Source organism: Salvelinus namaycush, chromosome 19 (assembly GCF_016432855.1).
Source record: "Salvelinus namaycush isolate Seneca chromosome 19, SaNama_1.0, whole genome shotgun sequence".
Lineage (NCBI taxonomy): Eukaryota > Metazoa > Chordata > Actinopteri > Salmoniformes > Salmonidae > Salvelinus > Salvelinus namaycush.
Window position 1 is genome coordinate 38721167 of NC_052325.1, and position 21306 is coordinate 38742472.

The 21306-nt window shown below is 43.2% G+C and overlaps 1 protein-coding gene across 1 annotated transcript; it reads left to right on the forward strand.

Annotated features, from left to right (window-relative positions):
- Window positions 1–13017: 13017 nt before the first annotated feature.
- On the forward strand, window positions 13018–21075 carry csrnp3 (cysteine-serine-rich nuclear protein 3). Its single transcript, XM_039014323.1, has 4 exons — window positions 13018–13162; window positions 18903–19162; window positions 19411–19707; window positions 19927–21075. Exons 1-4 carry the CDS (start codon window positions 13018–13020, stop codon window positions 21073–21075), a joined length of 1851 nt encoding a protein of 616 aa, XP_038870251.1.
- Window positions 21076–21306: the final 231 nt, after the last annotated feature.

Sequence of the window (21306 nt, forward strand, 5' to 3'; positions counted from 1 at the left end):
GAAAGAAACCCGATTTCCTTCAGTCGATTGCCCGAAGCATCCTCTAGTGGCCTCCTCTAGTGGCCTCCTCTAGTGGCCTCATGGGTGGAATGTTATTAATATTTTTCATAATTTCATAATTAATAAACATACTTTTTTTCAAACGCAGAAAATCCAGTGTTTTTATGTCAAACTTTTTTGTTATATTTCAGTCTTCTGTGATGTTTATAAAATGTAAATATTTGAATGCAATCTCAAAATTGAATACATTTCAACTCTATATTTAACATGGTACAGATGTCTTATTTTTTAAACTCATAACCATGTGTGAGGTGTATACTTTTGTTTCAAATTTGTTTAAGACTACCAAGAAACACACTGTGTGACCCTGATTTAGCCAACTGCAGTGAAAGGTTAAACGGTTCAAGACTTACTTTTGGTGTGAGGTTTTATGCTAATTTATGCACATGTTTATAGTTGATAAAAAGTTTTAAAGAATTTGAAGTTGGAAAAGTGGTCAAAGTAACTGATTTGTGTAATAAGTTACATTGTTTACAGTGAATAGAATAGAATGTTGGGTGTGATGAATGCTGAAGAAATCCCTTTTTAATCTTGACATTTTTATTTTATTCACCTTCATTTAACCAGGTAGGCCAGTTGAGAACTTGTTCTCATTTACAATTGCGACCTGGCCAAGATAAAGCAAAGCAGTGCGACAAAAACAACAACACAGAATTACACAAAAACAAACGTACTGTCAATGGTGTGCGTACTGGTAGCGGAATCAGGTGCAGGAGAGCAGAGAGTTGTGAACAGGCGCATACTTTATTTAGGCAGGAGAAACCAACAGACGAACGCCACTGCGTCAAAACCTCCAGCCAATTTGCAAAAGTGCAAAACGCGCAAACAGTCACAATAATTATGTTCAAACAAATAAACATACCTCGTGACAAAACACGGAAATATACAAACACCAGTCTGGCGCTCAAAATTGATACATAACACAAACCAATTTCACACAAAGACATGAGGGGGAACAGAGGAATAAATACATGTAGTGTGATTGGGGAATGAAAACCAGGTGTGCAGGGAACAAGACAAAACAAATGGATACATGAAAAATGGAGCGGCGATGGCTAGAAAGCCGGTGACGTCGACCGCCGAACGCCGCCCGAACAAGGAGAGGAGCCGACTTCGGCGGAAGTCGTGACACGTACAGTCAATAACACAAAAGAAAAGAAAAATAGAAAAATCTAGTACAGTGTGTGCAAATGTAGAAGACTAGGGAGGTAGGCAATAAATAGAGCCTAGAGGCGAAAATAATTACAATTTAGCATTAATACTGGAGTGATAGATGTGCAGATGATGATGTTTCAAGTAGAGATACTGGGGTGAAAAAGAGCAAGAGGGTAAGTAATAATATGTGGATGAGGTAGTCGGGTGTGCTATTTACAGATTGGCTGTGTACAGGTACAGTGATCGGTAAGCTGCTAAGACAGCTGATGCTTAAAGTTAGAGAGGGAGATATAAGACTCCAGCTTCAGAGATTTTTGCAATTCGTTCCAGTCATTGGCAGGAAAGGTGGCCAAAGGAAGTGTTGGCTTTGGGGATGACCAGCGCAATATACCTGGAGTCCGTGCTACAGGTGGGTGTTGCTATGGTGACCAGTGAACTGAGATAAGGCGGTGCTTTACCTAGCAAAGACTTATAGATGACCTGGAGCCAGTGGGTTTGGCGACGGATATGTAGTGAGGGCCAGCCAACGAGAGCATACAGGTTGCAGTGGTGGGTAGTATATAGGGCTTTGGTGATAAAATGGATGGCACTGTGATAGACTACATCCAGTTTGCTGAGTAGAGTGTTAGGGGCTATTTTGTAAATGACATCGCCGAAGTCAAGGAACGGTAGAATAGTCAGTTTTACAAGGGTACGTTTGGCGGCATGAGTGAAGGAGACTTTGTTGCGAAATTGGAAGCCGATTCTAGATTTAATTTTGGATTGGAGATGCTTAATGTGAGTCTGGAAGGATAGTTTACAGTCTAGCCAGACACCTAGGTATTTGTAGTTGTCCACATATTCTAGGTCAGAACCGTCCAGAGTAGTGATGCTAGTTGAGCGGGAGGGTGCGGGCAGCAGGCGGTTGAAGAGCATGCACTTAGTTTTACTAGCATTTAAAAGCAGTTGGAGGCCACGGAGGAGTGTTGTATGGCGTTGAAGCTCATTTGGAGGTTTGTTAGCACAGTGTCCAAGAAGGGCCAGTTGTATACAGAATGGTGTCGTCTGCGTAGAGGGGGATCAGAGAATCACCAGCAGCAAGTGCGACATCATTGATATATACCGAGAAAAGAGTCGACCCGAGAATTGAACCCTGTGGCACCCCCATAGAGACCTGACCAGAGGGCCGGACAACAGGCCCTCCAATTTGACACACTGAACTCTATCTGAGAAGTAGTTGGTGACCCAGGCGAGGCAGTCATTTGAGAAGCCAAGGCTATTGAGTCTGCCGATAAGAATGCGGTGATTGACAGTCGAAAGCCTTGGCCAGGTCAATGAAGACAGCTGCACAGTACTGTCTTTTATCGATGGCCGTTTAGGACCTTGAGCGTGGCTGAGGTGCACCCATGACCAGCTCGGAAACCCGATTGCATAGTGGAGAAGGTACGGTGGGATTCGAAATGATCAGAGATCTGATTGTTAACTTGGCTTTCGAAGATTTTAGAAAGGCAGGGCAGGATGGATATAGGTCTGTAACAGTTTGGTCTAGAGTGTCTCCCCCTTTGAAGAGGGGGATGACCGTGGCAGCTTTCCAATCTTTGGGGATCTCAGACGATACGAAAGAGAGGTTGAATAGGCTAGTAATAGGGGTTGCAACAATTTCGGCAGATAATTTTAGAAAGAGAGGGTCCAGATTGTCTAGCCCAGCTGATTTGTAGGGATCCAGATTTTGAAGTTCTTTCAGAACATCAGCTGTCTGGATTTGGGTGAAGGAGAAGCAGGTGGGGGCTTGGGCAAGTTTCTGCAGGGGGTGCTGAGATGTTGGCCAGGGTAGGGGTAGCCAGGTGGAAAGCATGGCCAGCCGTGGAAAAATGCTTATTGAAATGATCGATTATCGTAGATTTATCAGTGGTGACAGTGTTTCCTATCCCCAGTGCAGTGGGCAGCTGGGAGGAGGTGTTCTTATTCTCCATGGACTTTACAGTGTCCCAAAACTTTTTGGAATTAGTGCTACAGGAAGCAAATTTCTGTTTTGAAAAGCTAGTCTTAGCTTTCCTAACTGACTGAGTATATTAGTTCCTGACTTCCCTGAAAAGTTGCATATCGCTGGGGCTATTCGATGCTAATGCAGAACGCCACAGGAAGTTTTTGTGCTGGTCAAGGGCAGTCAAGTCTGGGGTGAACCAAGGGCTATATCTGTTCTTAGTTCAATTTTTTTTTAATTGGGCATACTTATTTAATATGGAGAGGAAAGCACTTTTGAAGAGCAACCAGGCATCCTCTAGGGAAGGGATGAGGTCAATATCCTTCCAGGATACCCGGGCCAGGTCGATTAGAAAGGCCTGCTCGCAGAAGTGTTTTAGGGAGCGTTTGACAGTGATGAGGGGTGATCGTTTGACCGCGGACCCATTACGCACGCAGACAATGAGGCAGTGATCGCTGAGATCCTGCTTGAAGACAGCAGAGGTGTATTTAGAGGGCAGGTTGGTTAGGATGATATCAAAGAGGGTGTCCATGGTTACAGATTTAGGGTTGTACCTGGTAGGTTCCTTGATGATTTGTGTGAGATTGAGGGCATCTAGCTTAGATTGTAGGATGGCCGGGGTGTTAAACATGTCCCAGTTTAGGTCACCTAACAGTACGAACTCTGAAGATAGATGGGGGAAATCAATTCACATATGGTGTCCAGGGCACAGCTGGGGGCCGAGGGGGTCTATAACAAGCGGCAACGGTGAGAGACTTGTTTCTGAAAAGGTGGATTTTTAAAAGTAGAAGCTCAAATTGTTTGGGCACAGACCTGGATAGTATGACAGATCTCTGCAGGCTATCTCTGCAGTAGATTGCAACTCCGCCCCCTTTAGCAGTTCTATCTTGTCGGAAAATGTTATAGTTAGGGATGGAAATTTCAGGATTTTTGGTGGCCTTCCTAAGCCAGGATTCAGACACGGCTAGGACATCCGGGTTGGTGGAGTGTGCTAAAGAAGTGAATAAAACAAACTTAGGGAGGATGCTTCTAATGTTAACATGCATGAAACCAATGCTTTTACGGTTACAGAAGTCAACAAATAAGAGCGCCTGGGGAATGGAAGTGATGCTGGGGGCTGCAGGGCCTGGGTTAACCTCTACATCACCAGACAGAGGAACAGAGGAGTAGGATAAGAGTACGGCTAAAGGCTATAAGAACTGGTCGTCTAGTGCGTTTGGAACAGAGAGTAAAACGAGCAGGGTTCTGGTCGCGGAAGAATAGATTCAAGACATAATGTACAGACAAGGGTATGGTAGGATGTGAGTACAGTGGAGGTAAGCCTAGACATTGAGTGACGATGAGAGGTTTTGTCTCTAGATGCACCATTTAAGCCAGGTGCGGTTACCGCTTGTGTGGGGAGTGGAACATAAGGGCTAGCTAAGGCATATTGAGCAGGGCTGGAGGCTCTACTGTGAAATAAGGCAAAAATTACTAACCAAAGCAGCAATAGACAAGGCATATTGACATTAGGGAGAGGCATGTGTAGCTGAGTGATCATAGGGTCCAGTGAGTAGCTAGACGAGCTGGAGGCACGGCGATTCAGACAGCTAGCAGGCCAGGCCATGAAAGTGGATGGAGGACAAAAAAAAGGACAAAAAGTTAAATAGTTTAAAAAGTATACAAGCACACTCTTCCAGACCAGTCTACACTTTAAAAGTTTGAACGGCATCTCTATCTTAAATGTTGTAAGAGGAGTAGCGTTGTAAAGAATAATAATAACTAGATGGTAATTGTACATGATGTACAATTGGTGGGACTTGCTTTAACTCTTTAAAAGTATTTTTGTGGTAGTGGTAAAAATGTAAATGTTGTAAAATTGGTCCGATTACTTTGATAGACTACTATATCAACCATATTACTTTGGATTGTGAGTCAGTTAGATCACAAAAATGTCTAAACTACAGTTGTTGCGTGTGAAAACGAAAACAAGAAAGACATAAGACAAAGTGATCTTCTGTCATAAAATGGGAATAAAGGCGAGGATCATGTGGACAACACTCTTAGGAAAGCTGGTTTGAACGATTCAGCTTGAACGATTCAAGGGTTACTTTTGGTGAGTTTTATATTATGCAAATGTCTATCGTTTTAGTCTGAAAAAAACATACAAATTTGAAGTTAGGATAGCCTGAACATGTGAATGTTGGTTTGGTGTCTTTAACTTCAATGCTTCAATAATTATTGTTGGTGAGTTATTTTGTGCACATTTACAGTGCCTTCAGAAAGTACCCATACCCCTTGACTTAATCTACATTTTGTTGTGTTACAGCCTGAATTCAACATTACTTTTATTTGAATTCTCACCCATCTACACACAATACCCCGTAATGACATAGTGAAAACATATTGAAAATGAATTACAGAAACATCTAATTTCCATAAGTATTCACACCCCTAAATCAATATTTTGCAGGAGCTCGTTTGACAGAGATTACAGCTGTGAGTCTTTCAGGGTAAGTCTCTAAGAGCTTTTCTCACCTGGATTGTGCAACAGTTGCCCATTATTCTTGTAAAAAATTCTTCAAGCTCTGTCAAATTGGTTGTTGATTATTGCTAGACAACCATTTCCAGGTCTTGCCATATATTTTCAAGTAGATTTAAGTCAAAACTGTAACTCGGCCACTCAGGAACATTCACTATCTTCTTGGTAAGCAACTCCAGTGTAGATTTGGCCTTGTGTTTTAGGTTATTGTCCTGCTGAAAGATGATTTCATCTCCCAGTGTCTGGTGAAAAGCAGACTGATCCAAGTTTTCCTCTAGGATTCTGCCTGTGCTTAGCTCCATTCCGCTTCCTTTTTATCCTGAAAAACTCCCCAGTTGTTTACGATTACAACCATACCCATAACATGATGCAGCCACCACAATGCTAGAAAATATGGAGATTGGTACTCAGTAATATGTTGTATTGGATAACCCCAAACATAACACCTTGTATTCAGGAAAAAAAAGTGAATTGCTTTGCCCCATCTTTTGCAGTAATTTAGTGCCTTGTTGAAAACAGGGTGCATGTTTTGGAAGATTTTTATTCTGTAACATTGTAACGGTCATCGTTGCATGAAGAAGTGGACCAAAGCGCAGTGTGGTAAGTGTTCATGATTTATTAATAAAACTGACCACTAAGTAACAAAAACAACAAAGAGAATGAACGAAACTGAAACAGTTCTGTCTGGTGCAGACACAGAAACAGAAAACAACTACCCACAAACACAGGTGGGAAAAGGCTACCTAAGTATGGTTCTCAATCAGAGACAACGATAGAGAGCTGCCTCTGATTGAGAACCACACCCGGCCAAACACACAGAAATAGAAAACATAGAACACAAAACATAGAATGCCCACCCCAACTCACGCCCTGACCAAACCAAAATAGAGACATAAAAAGGATCCCTAAGGTCAGGGCGTGACAATCATCTTCCTTCTTTTCACTCTGTCAGTTAGGTTAGTATTGTGGAATAACTACAAAGTTGTTGATCCGTCATCAGTTTTCTCCTATCACAGTCATTCAACTCTGTAACTGTTTTACAGTCACCATAGGCCTCATGGTGAAATCCCTGAGCGGTTTCCTTCCTCTCCGGCAACTGAGTTAGGAAGGACACCTGTATCTTTGTAGTGACTGGGTGTATTGATCCACCATCCAAAGTGTAATTAATAACTTCCCCATGCTCAAATGGATATTCAATGTCTGCTTTTTATATCTACCAATAGGTGCCCTTTTTTGAGAGTCTTTAGAATACCTACCTGTTCTTTGTGGTTGAATCCCTATTTGAAAGTCACTGCTCGACTGAGGGACCTTACAGATGATTTGTATGTGTGGGGTACAGAGATGAGGTAGTCATTCAAAAATCATGTTAAAGACTATTATTGCACACAGATTGAGTCCATGCAACTTATTATGTGACTTGTTAAGTACATTTTTACTCCTGAACTTATTTAGGCTTGCCATAACAAAGGGGTTAAATATATGTATTGATTTTTTGACTCAAGTTGACATTTCAGCTTTTCAATTGTTATTAATTTACACAAAAAAACCTGGGGAAAAAAGTCAAGGGGGGTTTGTCAGACCTCTTCACTTTTCCCATATTTTGTTGCGTTACAGCCTTATTCTAAAATTGGGGATTTACATTATGCGCTGTGTATTAGGCCCTCGCACAAAGTGTTACATGTCTTCATCTTGGAATACACATTTTGTGGGCAGAGGAGTAAATATAATATATTTGTGTGTGTATTGAAGTACATTTATTGACATTTGGTGTAACTCTGTCTCTGTATGTTTGCCTTTTGTCTGTAATCAGCCATAGTGCTTGTAGCTCCTAACAGCACTGCTCCAGTGTTGATTTTATTTCCTGTCTGACTATAAAGCAGTAGATTAAGCCAAAGCTGTAGGAGGAAGTGCAGTGCTTCTAATGTTGAATCATTCTCCGATTGCGTGTAAGAATGGTATCATCCCTCTGACTCCACAAGCCACAGCCACACTAAACAGGACTTCCTTGGATAGGAAGTGCTTCTGCTTTAATCACTTCACTGGGGACAACTATTACAAAGGTAGATGGGTTCCTCTCTGGGGGTGATATACTGTAGTATTCACTGTGATGTGAGATCCTTATATTATTACTGTGATGGTTTGGATATTTAGTTGGTTTTGGGGCCAGTAAACTTTTGGCATAATTAGCTTGTATGGGGTAGGCTAATTCCCATTTGTCTGAGGTATACATACAATTTTCAATGATTCGAAGACCTTTAGAATAAGCACAAATAATGCTCTTTTGCTGGATTTGTCACTTTCTGGAGATTTTACTTCCAATCTCAACGTTGTGAGCCATGCAATGGTTCCTCCTGTGGTTTTAAGCATTGTGCCCATTCATCTTACTGGGTTATTGAGCCTGGAATCAACTGTTTTTCTTCCGCTCCCTGCCCCTCTCTCGCTCTACCTCTCTTCCCCTCCCCTTCACCATACCCTCCCCCTCTGCATCCCTCTTACCCCCCCTCCTCTCCCTCTGTCTTTCCCTCCCTCCCAGGCTCATGCTGATTAAAAAAATATATCTGCAGACAGCAGGAGCACAGGCACGCCTGACTCTCTCTCAGACATCCCTCCCATGTGATCTCACAGGCTTCCTCCCTCCACTCCAGTCAGGATCCAGCCTTTCAGCCGGCAGCAGCTAATGAGTCTTTGTGTGGCTAGGGTGAGTAAGACAGAGAGGAGGAGTTAGAGAGGAAGGGATAGGGATAGTTAAAGAGAGAGTGCCTATCTTCATTTAACAATAAACATATGGTACCGGCAGTGGCAGTCAGGGCTGGGAAATGTACAAGTCTCTCTGTGTCTCTCCCTATCTCTCCCTCTCAGCCGGCACTCGTGCCCTCAGAGTAGCAGGGTCGCAGTAAGTCAGTGGACTAAAGCAAAATGGGAGCCCTTCATTTATCATGTTTCACCTCTTTTTGAGTGCTTCATTTAGATTTTGCTCCCAAGTCTCACTGTGAGAAGGGGGTCAAAGGAGTCGGAAAACACGCCAGTGGACACAGGTCAGTCGTTTCTACCAGGGTTGGCACAAAGTGCACCCTTATGTATTCCTTTGCAGGACCTGATGTGTCATGACTTGCTACAGATGCTGTGGGCTTGTTAGTATTACTTGGGACGAGAGCTTTCACGGTGTCTCTCTCCATATAGCAGATCTGCAGTGTGAGTCTTGTGTGTCACCTCTGTGTATGGTGATTTGTCAACCTTATGAATGGGGAAAACGTTGTCCGTTTAATTCAGAATATGAGTGTGCCACTGCGGGCTGTGGATACAGTTCCTAAAGGAATACAGTTGGTTTGTACATGTGTGTGCGCTCAGTGAAGCCAGCACAGGGAGGGGCTTTGCAAGCAGGCTTTTGCTGCATTATTTCTCCCAGCATTTTCTCATGCACCGTGGTGTATTCCCAGCCTTGATTAGTTAGAACACAACATTGGAGGAGACAAAGAAAGAACTGCATGATGTAGAGGAGGAACGAGCGCTGTTCTCTGGCTTGTGCTGTTAGAAGTGGAGTCTGCTTACATTAACCACTGTGTTACAATACAGATGATGTTACCCTGTCTGGATGGATCTATTTTGGGATAGCTACAGTGTGAAATAAGACATCATGATCCTTGTTCATACAGAAAATTCTATTAGTGTGCCTTTGGATTCTGTGTGAAGTTGGTAATAGGATATTTATCTTGTTATATTCTTAATTTGTGTGATTTCCTCAATAATTATTATCCTCAATCTATATTGTATTCATGTGTTTTCAGATGTAGTGCTGCGGTGACATTTATGCTTCACAGACATAGGGCTGGAGGAGTATCACTGTGAAATCACTATTTGTGCTAGTATATTAGCATTTCCATGGAAACCACTTTGTCTATCAAAGAATAGTGCAGCATCCGCTGAGGGCTAAGAATACGAATGGTTTTCAACAATGTGGAACTACTTAAAATAATGACAAAATAGACTTACATTGTATGGGCCATCCCATTTGTAAAATGGAACTCAAATGTCCGTACTATTTTGTATTTTTCCTGAATTACATGGAGCATTGTCCAACTTCTCAGTTGGACACCTGTAGAAAAAGAGGCATTAACCCTCTTATGCCTTTTTACATTTCCTCCATTGGTTATAGTCTACATCAAAAGGCTCAGTAGGTTACAGGAAACTGCTCAATGTCCTTGACATTTACGGTGTTTCATTTTCACACCGAATGACCCAAAAGGTGGATGAAAGTCTTTCAAGTTTTTCAATTATCTTAGCATTCAGGCAGTCTTTGATAGTTGCGTCATCTGTGCACCCTTTGATGCTAAATGATAAGGTCCAGTGACCATTCTAGACTGATTCAATATTTCATGAATGGAAATGCTGATAGGTTTTGGATCAAGGTATGTAGAGTTTGTTGTGATCCATTAAAGTGACAATGGAAAAGAATGATTGGCGTCAACAGCATGAGTTGCCTACTGTACATGCAGCGGGTGCCTCACATTGATGCCTCACATTGGACATTCCACAGTGCAAATTACTGTAGTCGACGTTGAATCTCCTCCAGGGGCAAGCAGACCTATGTCATAGCAACTACCACACATGGTCAAAATAAAATGTCAAAGTTGATTTAACGTACAATTTTAAGGCAGCCATCTGCAATGGGATTGTGAGTTGGCTTAACATTTTGGCATATAGATGAACAAACATACATTCTTAAGTTAAATTGCATGTTCACTCAACTTTGAATTATAGGTTGAGTGAACAATGAACAGACAATTTAACTTGAGAATTTATTCTACCTTTAATTATTACATATATCATAAGGCCTTTCTTTGAGGGCCTAGTTGAAACTCCTGGTTAACAGGCTATATCAAGACTGCAAGTGCCATTATGCTGCCTTGCAAAGTGATGCGTAATTCCTATTGGAATCCAGCCAGAGTGAGGATATCTAACAATTTGAACTTTTAATCACCTGCATTGAGTATGACTGCCAGGGTAGGGAAGATTGATTATTGAGACAACCTAAGTCATATAAACTGGTACAGCCATCTCAGTAACAGGTGCAAAAAGTCCAACTACTAACAGATTGGATTAGTTTAGAAAAATGTATTTCATTTATGTTAGTGTAGCATAAGATATTAATCAACCAAACACAGATATTGAAACAAACAATTCTGAAAATCAACCTGCAATAGAGCATGCTGGGAAATATGATAATGATGGGTATGGCTTTTAGTGGTTTTGAGCAAACATACATTTGTAATTTGACTTGTCAAGCTTGTTCAAATTCAGCTCACTTCGAGCTGAGTTTGTTGATTCAATGTGCAATTGTAAGGCAACCAGCTGCAATATGATTGCGAATTTTGTCAAAATTTGAGCATAAAGCTGAACCAACAGCAGTGTTGCCTTCCAAAGGCAAACATGAATCTGTAATTCGACAACACGTTTTTATACATTCAGCTCAAATTGAGCAAAGTTTTTTGAGGGAACAAACGTTCACACATTACCTCAATGTCTTGTCCTTCTGAAGTCTTGTTTCTTTATTTCCGTGTCGAAAACAAAGAGGAGTCGGAGAGAGGACCTGCCAGTCATGCTTCTCTAGCTCTGCTGTCTATCTGTATGATAATGGTCTTGGATGCGTTTTAGAAGATGACTTCCTAAGTCATGTAGTAAGAGAAACAAAAGCCAGACTCTTGTTGTCACATATAACGTTACGTTGTCAACATGTTGAGGGACATACATTTATTAGACAAAATGCAATTACTATTGTTTGTGTAATAACGCATAGATTTATTGATGTCTAAAATGACATTATTCATATCAAAATAATTGCTACAAATTACTGATGCAGACAATGACTGGCTGAAGACCAAGTGATGTAACATGATTTGTGGAGGGAAGGTATAGCAAGTTCCAGAAAAACAATGTTTGACAGTTACAAATTAAGACTTCTTAAAGTCAGTAGCCTAATTTGGCACTTAGTATCTGTGTAGTTGACTGATGAGCCTGCTCTTGTTTTGATTGGTTTAATTGCACCATCTGTCAGAGTTTAATGGCTGTCATTGGTGGCTGCTCTCCACTGGCCTCTCATGTAGTGGTCTGCTGTGTAGTGGCATTGGGGAGGATGAGGGACTCAGAAAGGGGCTGTATCCCGAATGGCGCCCTATTCCTAATGGCACCATATTCCCTCTCTAGTGCACTACTTTTAACAAGATCCCTACTATATAGGGAATATGGTGCCATTTCGGAAGCATACCAGGGTCTTTCCTCAGTCTCTGTGACACTGACAGCTAGCTAAACACTCAGGTTCCTTTATTCAGCCAATAGCACTTTACAGCCCTCTGGGTGCTCATCCCGGTCCACAGGAAAATGTTCACTTTCTTTTATAGAAGGTATAACCATGTCACTCATAATTTCCCCCTAAATACTACAAGTCATGCCTCAGATTGGAACCCCTCTAAGGAGGAGCACTGAATGTGCAACGTTAACCATTTCACAAATCACTATTTGATTTTACATGCATGCATCTTATGCGCACACACCCACACACATTCACGTGCGCACGCCCACGCACACGCACACACCCACACACATTCAGACAGTTTTTACAGGCATATTTAAATTCACTGCATAACCCAAAATAAGTAAAGCTGTAGTCAGGCTTTTTTAATTTCCCCTAAAATGTAATTAATACATTTTGAAGCCAGTGGATAATTTCAATCAGTAGCCGGCTGGATGCATTCATTGTGTTTCTGAGGTGCAACAACAATTAAGTACAGTCACATAATGTTTTGAATTTGTCATATGGTGTTGTGGCCGGATACTAAAAGCCTGCTTTGGGCATTAACGTCTCATTTCATTTTCACCCCATGTTGTTCTTTTGTGATAACATTTTTATTGAGTTGAACAACAGTCAGGCAGTGTTTTTATGAATACCATCACGAGGACAGGGCAGAAGAAACAGTCTCAGTCCAGTGTCCTTTTTCTGTGGTCACTCAATCAAAGACAGCAGAATGAACTTCCTGAGAGGTAGACGTAGCATGCAATTCACAGCCTTTGCCACGCATCCAAGCTCCTTTGTGGCAAGGTGATCAATTGCCTGGGGACCATCAGGGAGGTGGGGGGGGGGGGGGGGGGGGCAGGGGAAGCTGGGCAACAGCTGGGGGTGTTGTGTTCTGTGACTCACTGCTAATTGACTGTGTTGAGGAGTACTGCCCAGACCGGCGGGGCCTAAGCTGGGCATTAAATCATGTGTTACCTTCCTTACCTGTTGATTGTTGCAGGTGCAGTGGCGGAGACGGAGAGGAGGGCCATGAGCGGAATACTTAAGAGGAGGTTTGAGGAGGTGTCCTCCTCGCCATGCTCCTCGTTGCGAGAGTCTGATTACGAGGTCTCCTGCAGCGAGAGCGGGGACAGCAGCGACAGTGTCAACCCCTCGGCCTCGGGCACGTTCACCCGTGAGTCACCTGGCTCCCACACACACAAGCACACACGCACACATGCACACACACACACACTGCTCTCTCCCCCTACAGTCAACGAAACCCTCAAAACACTACAAAACACTCATTGATATGCTCAACACTGACACAGTGTCGAAAGAACGAACAAATAGCTACATTCATTGTTCATATTGTACATTAGTGAAAGAGACATTTGCTTTTTAATGAAGCATGTGTCATTCTGATGTTACTAATCCATCATAATGTTGCTTTTGTAATGGATGTTGAGTGTGTTAGGAAACATATTGTCAATAATAACTTGTGATGACTGATATTCTGAGTTCTGAAGCCAAAAACAACCCATAGCCAGTAGGAATATAATTACGATAACACAGTTGAAGAGGAAAGAGAAAAAGCTTGATCAATCTGTGTGCTTTAACCCTGAAAGCGGCAACATATTTTTATCGCAAAGGGGGGGTCCATTTTGACCCCAAACTGGTAATGATTGCAAAGAGACACTCTCTGTCAAGCAGTAACACTTTAGATTTTATTAGGTTTTTGTAATACAAGTAAATGGTTTAATTTCTCAAAAATAAGCGTTTATGTAAAAACAATCTCACATGTATAGTCAAATTTGATGTTTGAAAACATACGTTTTTGTATGTTTACCATGCGATTAACAGATTTTGATCCATTTCTTTCATAGCCACTTTTTATGAACATGTGTCATTTATTAATTCAAAGTGTGTGCTTCTGTGATACTCAGAGGCTGAGAAATTGGTGACTGAGCTAATCTGACATAACGGTAGGACCTAAGATGACAATATATGGGCCTATTGATTTTTTTTATAGTGGCTGCCACGCCCCCCAGGGGCCAAATCTGGGGTGTCTCCATATCTATATATTTTCATACTGTACACTATATATACAAAAGTATGTGGACACCCCTTAAAATTTGTGGATTTGGCTATTTCAGCCACACCCGTTGCTGACATGTGTATAAAATCGAGCACATATCCATGCAATCTCCATAGACATAAATTGGCAGTAGAATGGCCTTACTAAAGAGCTCAGTGACTTTCAATGTGGGACCATCATAGGATGCCACCTGACCTCAACTCCATCGAACAGCATTGGGTTGTATTGGAACGCCGACTGCGAGCCAGGCCTAATCGCCCAACATCAGTGCCCAACCTCACTAATGCTCTTATGGCTGAATGGAAGCAAATCCCTGCAGCAATGTTCCAACATCTAGTGGAAAGCCTTCCCAGAAGAGTGGAGGATGTTATAGCATCAAAGTGGGACCAACTCCATATTAATGCCCATGGTTTTGGAATGAGATGTTTGACTAGCATGTGTGCACATACTTTTGGTCATGTAGTGTATATCTACCTCTGTGCCAAATTTGGTGCTTTTATCACAAAGTGTTTTACTGAGTCCACATTTTCAGCTTAGCCTCGCACCACTAGTATAGAAATACAATTATTTTTCATTCCTCCATATTAACACAGAAATCCTGGTAAATTATTTATTTTTTGTCTGAACTAGTGTCTGTGTTCTCAGCTGAGCAGCCATAGAGAGGACTGTCTAGTCTCTAGCCATGTCTGAGCTGAACTAGTGTCTGTGTTCTCAGCTGAGCAGCCATAGGGAGGGCTGTCTAGTCTCTAGCCATGTCTGAGCTGAACTAGTGTCTGTGTTCTCAGCTGAGCAGCCATAGGGAGGGCTGTCTAGTCTCTAGCCATGTCTGAGCTGAACTAGTGTCTGTGTTCTCAGCTGAGCAGCCATAGGGAGGACTGTCTAGTCTCTAGCCATGTCTGAGCTGAACTAGTGTCTGTGTTCTCAGCTCAGCAGCCATAGAGAGGACTGTCTAGTCTCTAGCCATGTCTGAGCTGAACTAGTGTCTGTGTTCTCAGCTGAGCAGCCATAGGGAGGGCTGTCTAGTCTCTAGCCATGTCTGAGCTGAACTAGTGTAGTGTCTGTGTTCTCAGCTGAGTAGCCATAGGGAGGACTGTCTCTAGCCATGTCTGAGCTGAACTAGTGTCTGTGTTCTCAGCTGAGCAGCCATAGAGAGGACTGTCTAGTCTCTAGCCATGTCTGAGCTGAACTAGTGTCTGTGTTCTCAGCTGAGCAGCCATAGGGAGGGCTGTCTAGTCTCTAGCCATGTCTGAGCTGAACTAGTGTCTGTGTTCTCAGCTGAGCAGCCATAGGGAGGGCTGTCTAGTCTCTAGCCATGTCTGAGCTGAACTAGTGTCTGTGTTCTCAGCTGAGCAGCCATAGGGAGGACTGTCTAGTCTCTAGCCATGTCTGAGCTGAACTAGTGTCTGTGTTCTCAGCTCAGCAGCCATAGAGAGGACTGTCTAGTCTCTAGCCATGTCTGAGTTGAACTAGTGTCTGTGTTCTCAGCTGAGCAGCCATAGGGAGGACTGTCTAGTCTCTAGCAATGTCTGAGCTGAACTAGTGTCTGTGTTCTCAGCTCAGCAGCCATAGAGAGGACTGTCTAGTCTCTAGCCATGTCTGAGTTGAACTAGTGTAGTGTCTGTGTTCTCAGCTAAGTAGCCATAGTGCGGGCTGTCTCGTCTCTAGCCACGTGCAAAGCCATTGGTGTGTCTGTCAGGCTCTCTAAGAAGCTCTCAGTGGAGTGAACCTGTTCTCTGCTCCACAGCTACTTATTGGAAAGGCTACAGCCAGTTTGGCAGGCACCACTGATGGCGCCACTGATAAAAAATAACTGTGTATTAGATTACCTGTATCTTTCTATGGCAGATATGATGCTATTCGTAGGCAACCTACGGAAAATTTGGTGGATGGTTCCTCAGGTGACAGATCTATGTTGTGTTTGGTGACAGATGCATACAGTAACCCTGCCCTGGTTTATTATGGGTGTGAGTGACAGGGCTTCTCCCAGGGGTGTGTGTGGACCAGTGACCAGGGTACTGTTTCCCCAGGCTCCTGAGCCTTCTGTGTCAGCTGCTGCAGATAAAGGCAACCAGGCAGATGCTACTCGAAGCTTTAGTCTGCACTATGCAGCACAATACATGGCTCCCCCAGCTTCTCCCCACTAAAGAGGTGCCACAATGTATCAGGCTTGCTCCTGAGATGTACAGTAGCATTGTTTCCTGGTGAATACAGAACAAACCTGTCTCGGGTCACGTTAGTGTTGAAGAAATAATCCAGCTCCTCTCCTGGTGTGATTGCTTTTAGTGAAGAAGCCTTGGAATTGTGAGGTCTTTGAAAAGGGCTACTATGTATTCTCAAAGATACATTTTTAGACATGGTTGTAGCAACCCTAATCGAAAATGGACAAGAAATAGTAAGAAATACAGAGAAAAATCCAACTATGTTAGGTATCGCAAGAACAGAAGAAAAGGCACTCAATGAATGAATGAATGAAACCTGCAGACAAGGGGGGTGCTGTGGTTGTTTTAGACTATGAAAAATATAAAGAAGAAATTCAGAGACAACTCAGCAATGAACGTTTCTATAGAAAACTGAGTGTTGATCCCACACAGGTGTTCCAAAGGGATATATGCTCTAATCTGGAGCAAGCCCTATTAAACAACCTTATCTCAAAACCTGAATATGAATATCTTTGCTGCAAATGTGCCATACGTCCATGCTTGTCACAATGTGTGGATGAAGTTCATAATTTGGCATTGGGAAAAACACGAGATGAACTGCTACAAAAAAGACCCGCTAAAGCTACAGAACACTCCGTAATGTTCACAACCACATATACTTTGAACTCGCGAAAAGTGGGAGGTGTGGTCAAGAAACACTGGCATATTTTTATCATCGGACCCAGTTTTGCCGCCTGAATTTAAAAATCCACCACTTATTGTGTATAGGAGAGGTCGCAATTTACGCGATAAATTGGTTCATGCCAACTGCCAGCCAATAAAGAAAATCAGCCAGGCTCTTTTACGCCCTCTACCAAATGGTAGCTATAAATGCAGAGGATGTGCACAGTGCAACAATATGATGAAGTGTGAATATTTCTGTCACCCTCACACAGGAAAACGGTTCCAAAATAAATGACATTATTACATGTTCCACCACCCATGTTATTTACATTATTAAATGTCCATGTGGGCTCTGCTATGTCGGTAAAACGTCCTACTCTCTCAAACAGAGAATTAGTGAACATATAGGTTCAATCAGGAGAAACGACAGGGATTATCCAGTCGCTGTACATTTCAATGACCTGAAGCATGACATTTCTACCTTTAGATTTTGTGGCATAGAGAAAGTTAAGATATCAGACAGGAGAGGAGATATTAATAATACTCTGAGTAAAAGAGAATGTTTTGGGGTTTTCACCCTCTAGACATTATTTCCTAAAGGACTTAATGATGAAATGACTATGTATGTTATGTTGTGAATTTGAACATGAATTATGTGCCTATTGTAGATTACTCTGACGTTTTTCGTACGATGTACCCAAGGATTAATGAAAACTTGCTATGTCTTCATTGTGGTTTTACAGACGTGTTCAATACGTCTTGTTTATACACTTTTGTAATGTTTATGAAATGCATATTGTTATATTTGGTAGCACTTATTTGTTTTTCCTTTGCCTCCAACCCCCTTCGATGTGTGGAACGGATGTGGGTGGGGCCAGGTCTACATAAGGGTGCACATTTTTTTAAATCACAAAAGCTCTGACGAAGGCCGTGAGGCCGATACGTAAGCTTATTAAATATCAGTGATACTATCAAGAGCAGTGTGCGGTTTCCTTTTTCCTTCATCTTGTTCAATTGTTGCCATGCACCTGCAAATAAGATTGCTCAGATGTGCGAGTGCCTTTTGAATTTAGGTATTGCAAGCTTTAAAAACAAAGAGAGCCACATGTATAACCTCCCAGTAATTTATTGGGTAAGAAAAACACCAACGTTTCTGCATCACTGTGCCTTCTTCAGGGGGCAAGCTTGAAAACCACGTGGATACCCAAAACAACATTTTATAAACCTTTTTTCAAGACAATAAAGAATAATTCCAATCATGAAGCCCAGACTGGCACTCCCATGTTGTTGATGAAGACATTGTCCTTATGGCACAGGGTGGAGAGCTGCACCAACCAGATGGTCCCCATTTGTCCTGTTTGTCTGACCTCAAGTGACCGCTGGGAAAGCGACTCTACATCCAGGCCAGGAAGGGGGATTATTTATGCTCTCAGTCTTTGCTTTCCTTTTTCCCCTCCCTCCCTCTCATAGAACTGCCCTTAAAAAGCCACAAGTAGGATCGACATGCCAAATGGCAGCGTTGGGATGATGAAACACTACTTTACTGAACTGGGTTGAGTTACAGCATGTCCTTGTTGTCTGAGAGCTAGCAAAACGGCTCCTGAGGTTCTAGGGTCATGAAAAGTCAAATAAAAATAGGTATTCAAATCCTGCAAATAGTAAGTAAGCACAGAATATAACGTTTTTTTTTATCTTGTCGTAGTATGGCTACTCATCTACACCATTGAGAGCGCATCACAGACAGCAAAAACATACAACACTTTCCCATGTACATGATGCAGTTTTAAATAGGTGCATTTCCTTGAAACAGTGTTCTTGTTCTTGTGTGCTGTAATGATGGTTAAATCTAGCTTTTTGTCATACTGGCGGTTCCACCACATGGAACTGTTTAATCTTTCATTCATGTATGAACAAATAACCCTGCTTCCCCCTGTTATTCATGTATGAGTAGGCCAGCTATCACTGCTTTTTAATGCTCCTTTTACCGTCCACTTCTTCTTCATTTGGTCCTCTAGCTGATTCCATAATGAAGCGAGAGAAGCGTGTGAGGACGAGGAGGGTGCACTTTGAGAACGTGACGGTGTACTACTTCAGCCGGCGCCAGGGTTTCACCAGTGTGCCCAGTCAGGGAGGCAGTACGCTGGGCATGTCCAACAGACACAGCTGTGTCAGGCAGTTCTCCCTGGGAGAGTTTGCCCTGGAGCAGGAGAGGATCCACAGAGACATGCTCCGAGATCATCTGAAGGAGGAGAAAATCAACTCCATTAAACTCAAGGTATTAAAAGAAACGGAAGCTACTGAGCTAATGAAAAGTACTGTACACAGGGAGATGATATAGTGCATCATGATATACAGACGGTACTAGATGCACAGTTGTGACATAGCATATCCTCGTAGAAATCCCGAACGTGTTTTCAACGGCTAACTCTGTATCCTCTTTTGAGATGCAGTATGTCATTTGTTTCGGCTGGTTGCTTACTCTTCAAACCAGACTGAATTTGATCCCCTCTCGTTCGTTTTCAGCTGACTAAGAACGGTACAGTGGAGTCGGAGGAGGCCAACACGCTCACGGCTGAGGACATCTCTGACGATGACATTGATCTGGAAAACACGGAGGTGGATGAGTACTTCTTCCTCCAGCCCCTCACCACGAAGAAGCGCCGGGCTCTGCTGCGGACCTCGGGGGTGAAGAAAATTGACGTGGAGGAGAAGCACGAGCTGCGGGCCATCCGGTTGTCCAGGGAGGACTGTGGCTGCGACTGCAGAGTGTTCTGTGACCCAGAGACATGTGCGTGCAGCGTAGCAGGAATCAAATGCCAGGTAAATCTCTGGGTAGTCTGACCCAGACATACTGACGCTGATGTATCGTTAAGTGATCAAATATTTTAGACGCTGTAGATGAAAGCACTGCATTATTGAAAAAGCATTATATAATTACAGTTGCTTATCTGATATTGCCAAAAGGATTACACTAATTAATCTATTACATGCAAACTGCAGAATATATGGTCATATAACCCAATGTGGTCCAATCTACAGGTGGACCGCATGTCTTTTCCCTGTGGCTGTACCAAGGAGGGCTGTAGCAACGCGGCCGGCCGGGTGGAATTTAACCCCATCCGTGTACGGACCCACTTCCTGCACACCATCATGAAGCTAGAGCTGGAGAAGAGCCGCGAGCAGCAGCAGGCCTCCCCTGCCAATGGTTACCATGGCGAAAGCAACGGCCACAGCCACGGCAACCCGCTGGTCCAGACCCAACATAGTCTGGAGTACTCTCTGACAGACCCAACACTCCAACAGTCTGCCATCATGCACCTCCAGACAGCTGACAACATGGAAGAGCCTCTAGATGATGAGGATGAGGACGATGAGGAGAATGAGGAGGATGAGGAGGACGAAGAGGACAACAGCAGTTTATGCAGCGGACTGTCTGACTCCAGCACTCGGAGCTTGGCTAACAGTGACTCTGAGGAAGAGGAGGATGAGGAGGAGGAGAAGTCGGAGGACTTTGAGGATGGTGTGAGCACGCCGCCTGTGTCCCACACAGAGGTTGTCCCCCTGTCCTCTGTGTTGTGTTACTCTGATGGCACCGTGCCACAGGACAACCACATTGAAAAGCACATGAATGGAAACTCTTATTTACTCAGCTCCCAAGCCGAGTATTATCAGCAGGAGAACCCCAGTGCTGTTGCCTCTGCCAACGGGACGGCCAGCCAACCCAGTGAAACTTACGGAGAGGCCTTATCATTCCCACACCCAGTTAGCACTAGCAGCGGGGCCATGCCACAAGGACCATTCAACATGGCCGCCGACAAGGCAGAGCAGTACACAGACTACCCCCACCAGGCTGAGGAACAGTACACCAATCAACACTTTACCCTGACCAACGGCAGAGCAGCAACCACTGCCATGGGCTGCTGCACACCTGACCTGGAAAACAACATGGTCCAATCTAAAGGAACATTCCCTGAGCAGCCTGGGGGCATTAGCCAGATGGAGTTCCACAACAACTACCTGAACAATAAGAGCTCCCAGAAAGGCTACGGTAGTAATGGGAAGTGTTTTGTAACAGAGCAGCCAAAGGAAGTGTCTAGTGCTAATGATTTGTCTGAAGGGCCTTCTCTAGCAGACAGTACAAAGACCTCTGCATTAGCAGAAAATCTCCCCCAGGTCGCACCAGTTTAGTGGGCCTAGCTCACCTGTCTGTGGACTTCATGTTGTCTTTTCTTAATGAACGACCCACTGGGCACAGTTCAATGTCAACTAACGTGAATTCAATGTGAAATCAACAACAAATGTTACCATGTCATTGGATTTAGGTTAAAAGCTGGGTGAAAGAAAAGACTAAATGCCCTTACATTGATTCTTTTTTGCAAATCCAATCAGTTTTCGACATTGATTCAATGTCATCGCATA

What these genes read in the sequence shown, in the direction of transcription:
- csrnp3 (XM_039014323.1), top strand. Translation starts at nt 13,018, where the DNA reads ATGAGCGGAATACTTAAGAGGAGGTTTGAGGAGGTGTCCTCCTCGCCA. An exon ending in TCAACTCCATTAAACTCAAG is followed by an intron (nt 19,163 to 19,410) that starts GTATTAAAAGAA and finishes GTTCGTTTTCAG; the next exon opens with CTGACTAAGAACGGTACAGT. An exon ending in TAGCAGGAATCAAATGCCAG is followed by an intron (nt 19,708 to 19,926) that starts GTAAATCTCTGG and finishes TCCAATCTACAG; the next exon opens with GTGGACCGCATGTCTTTTCC.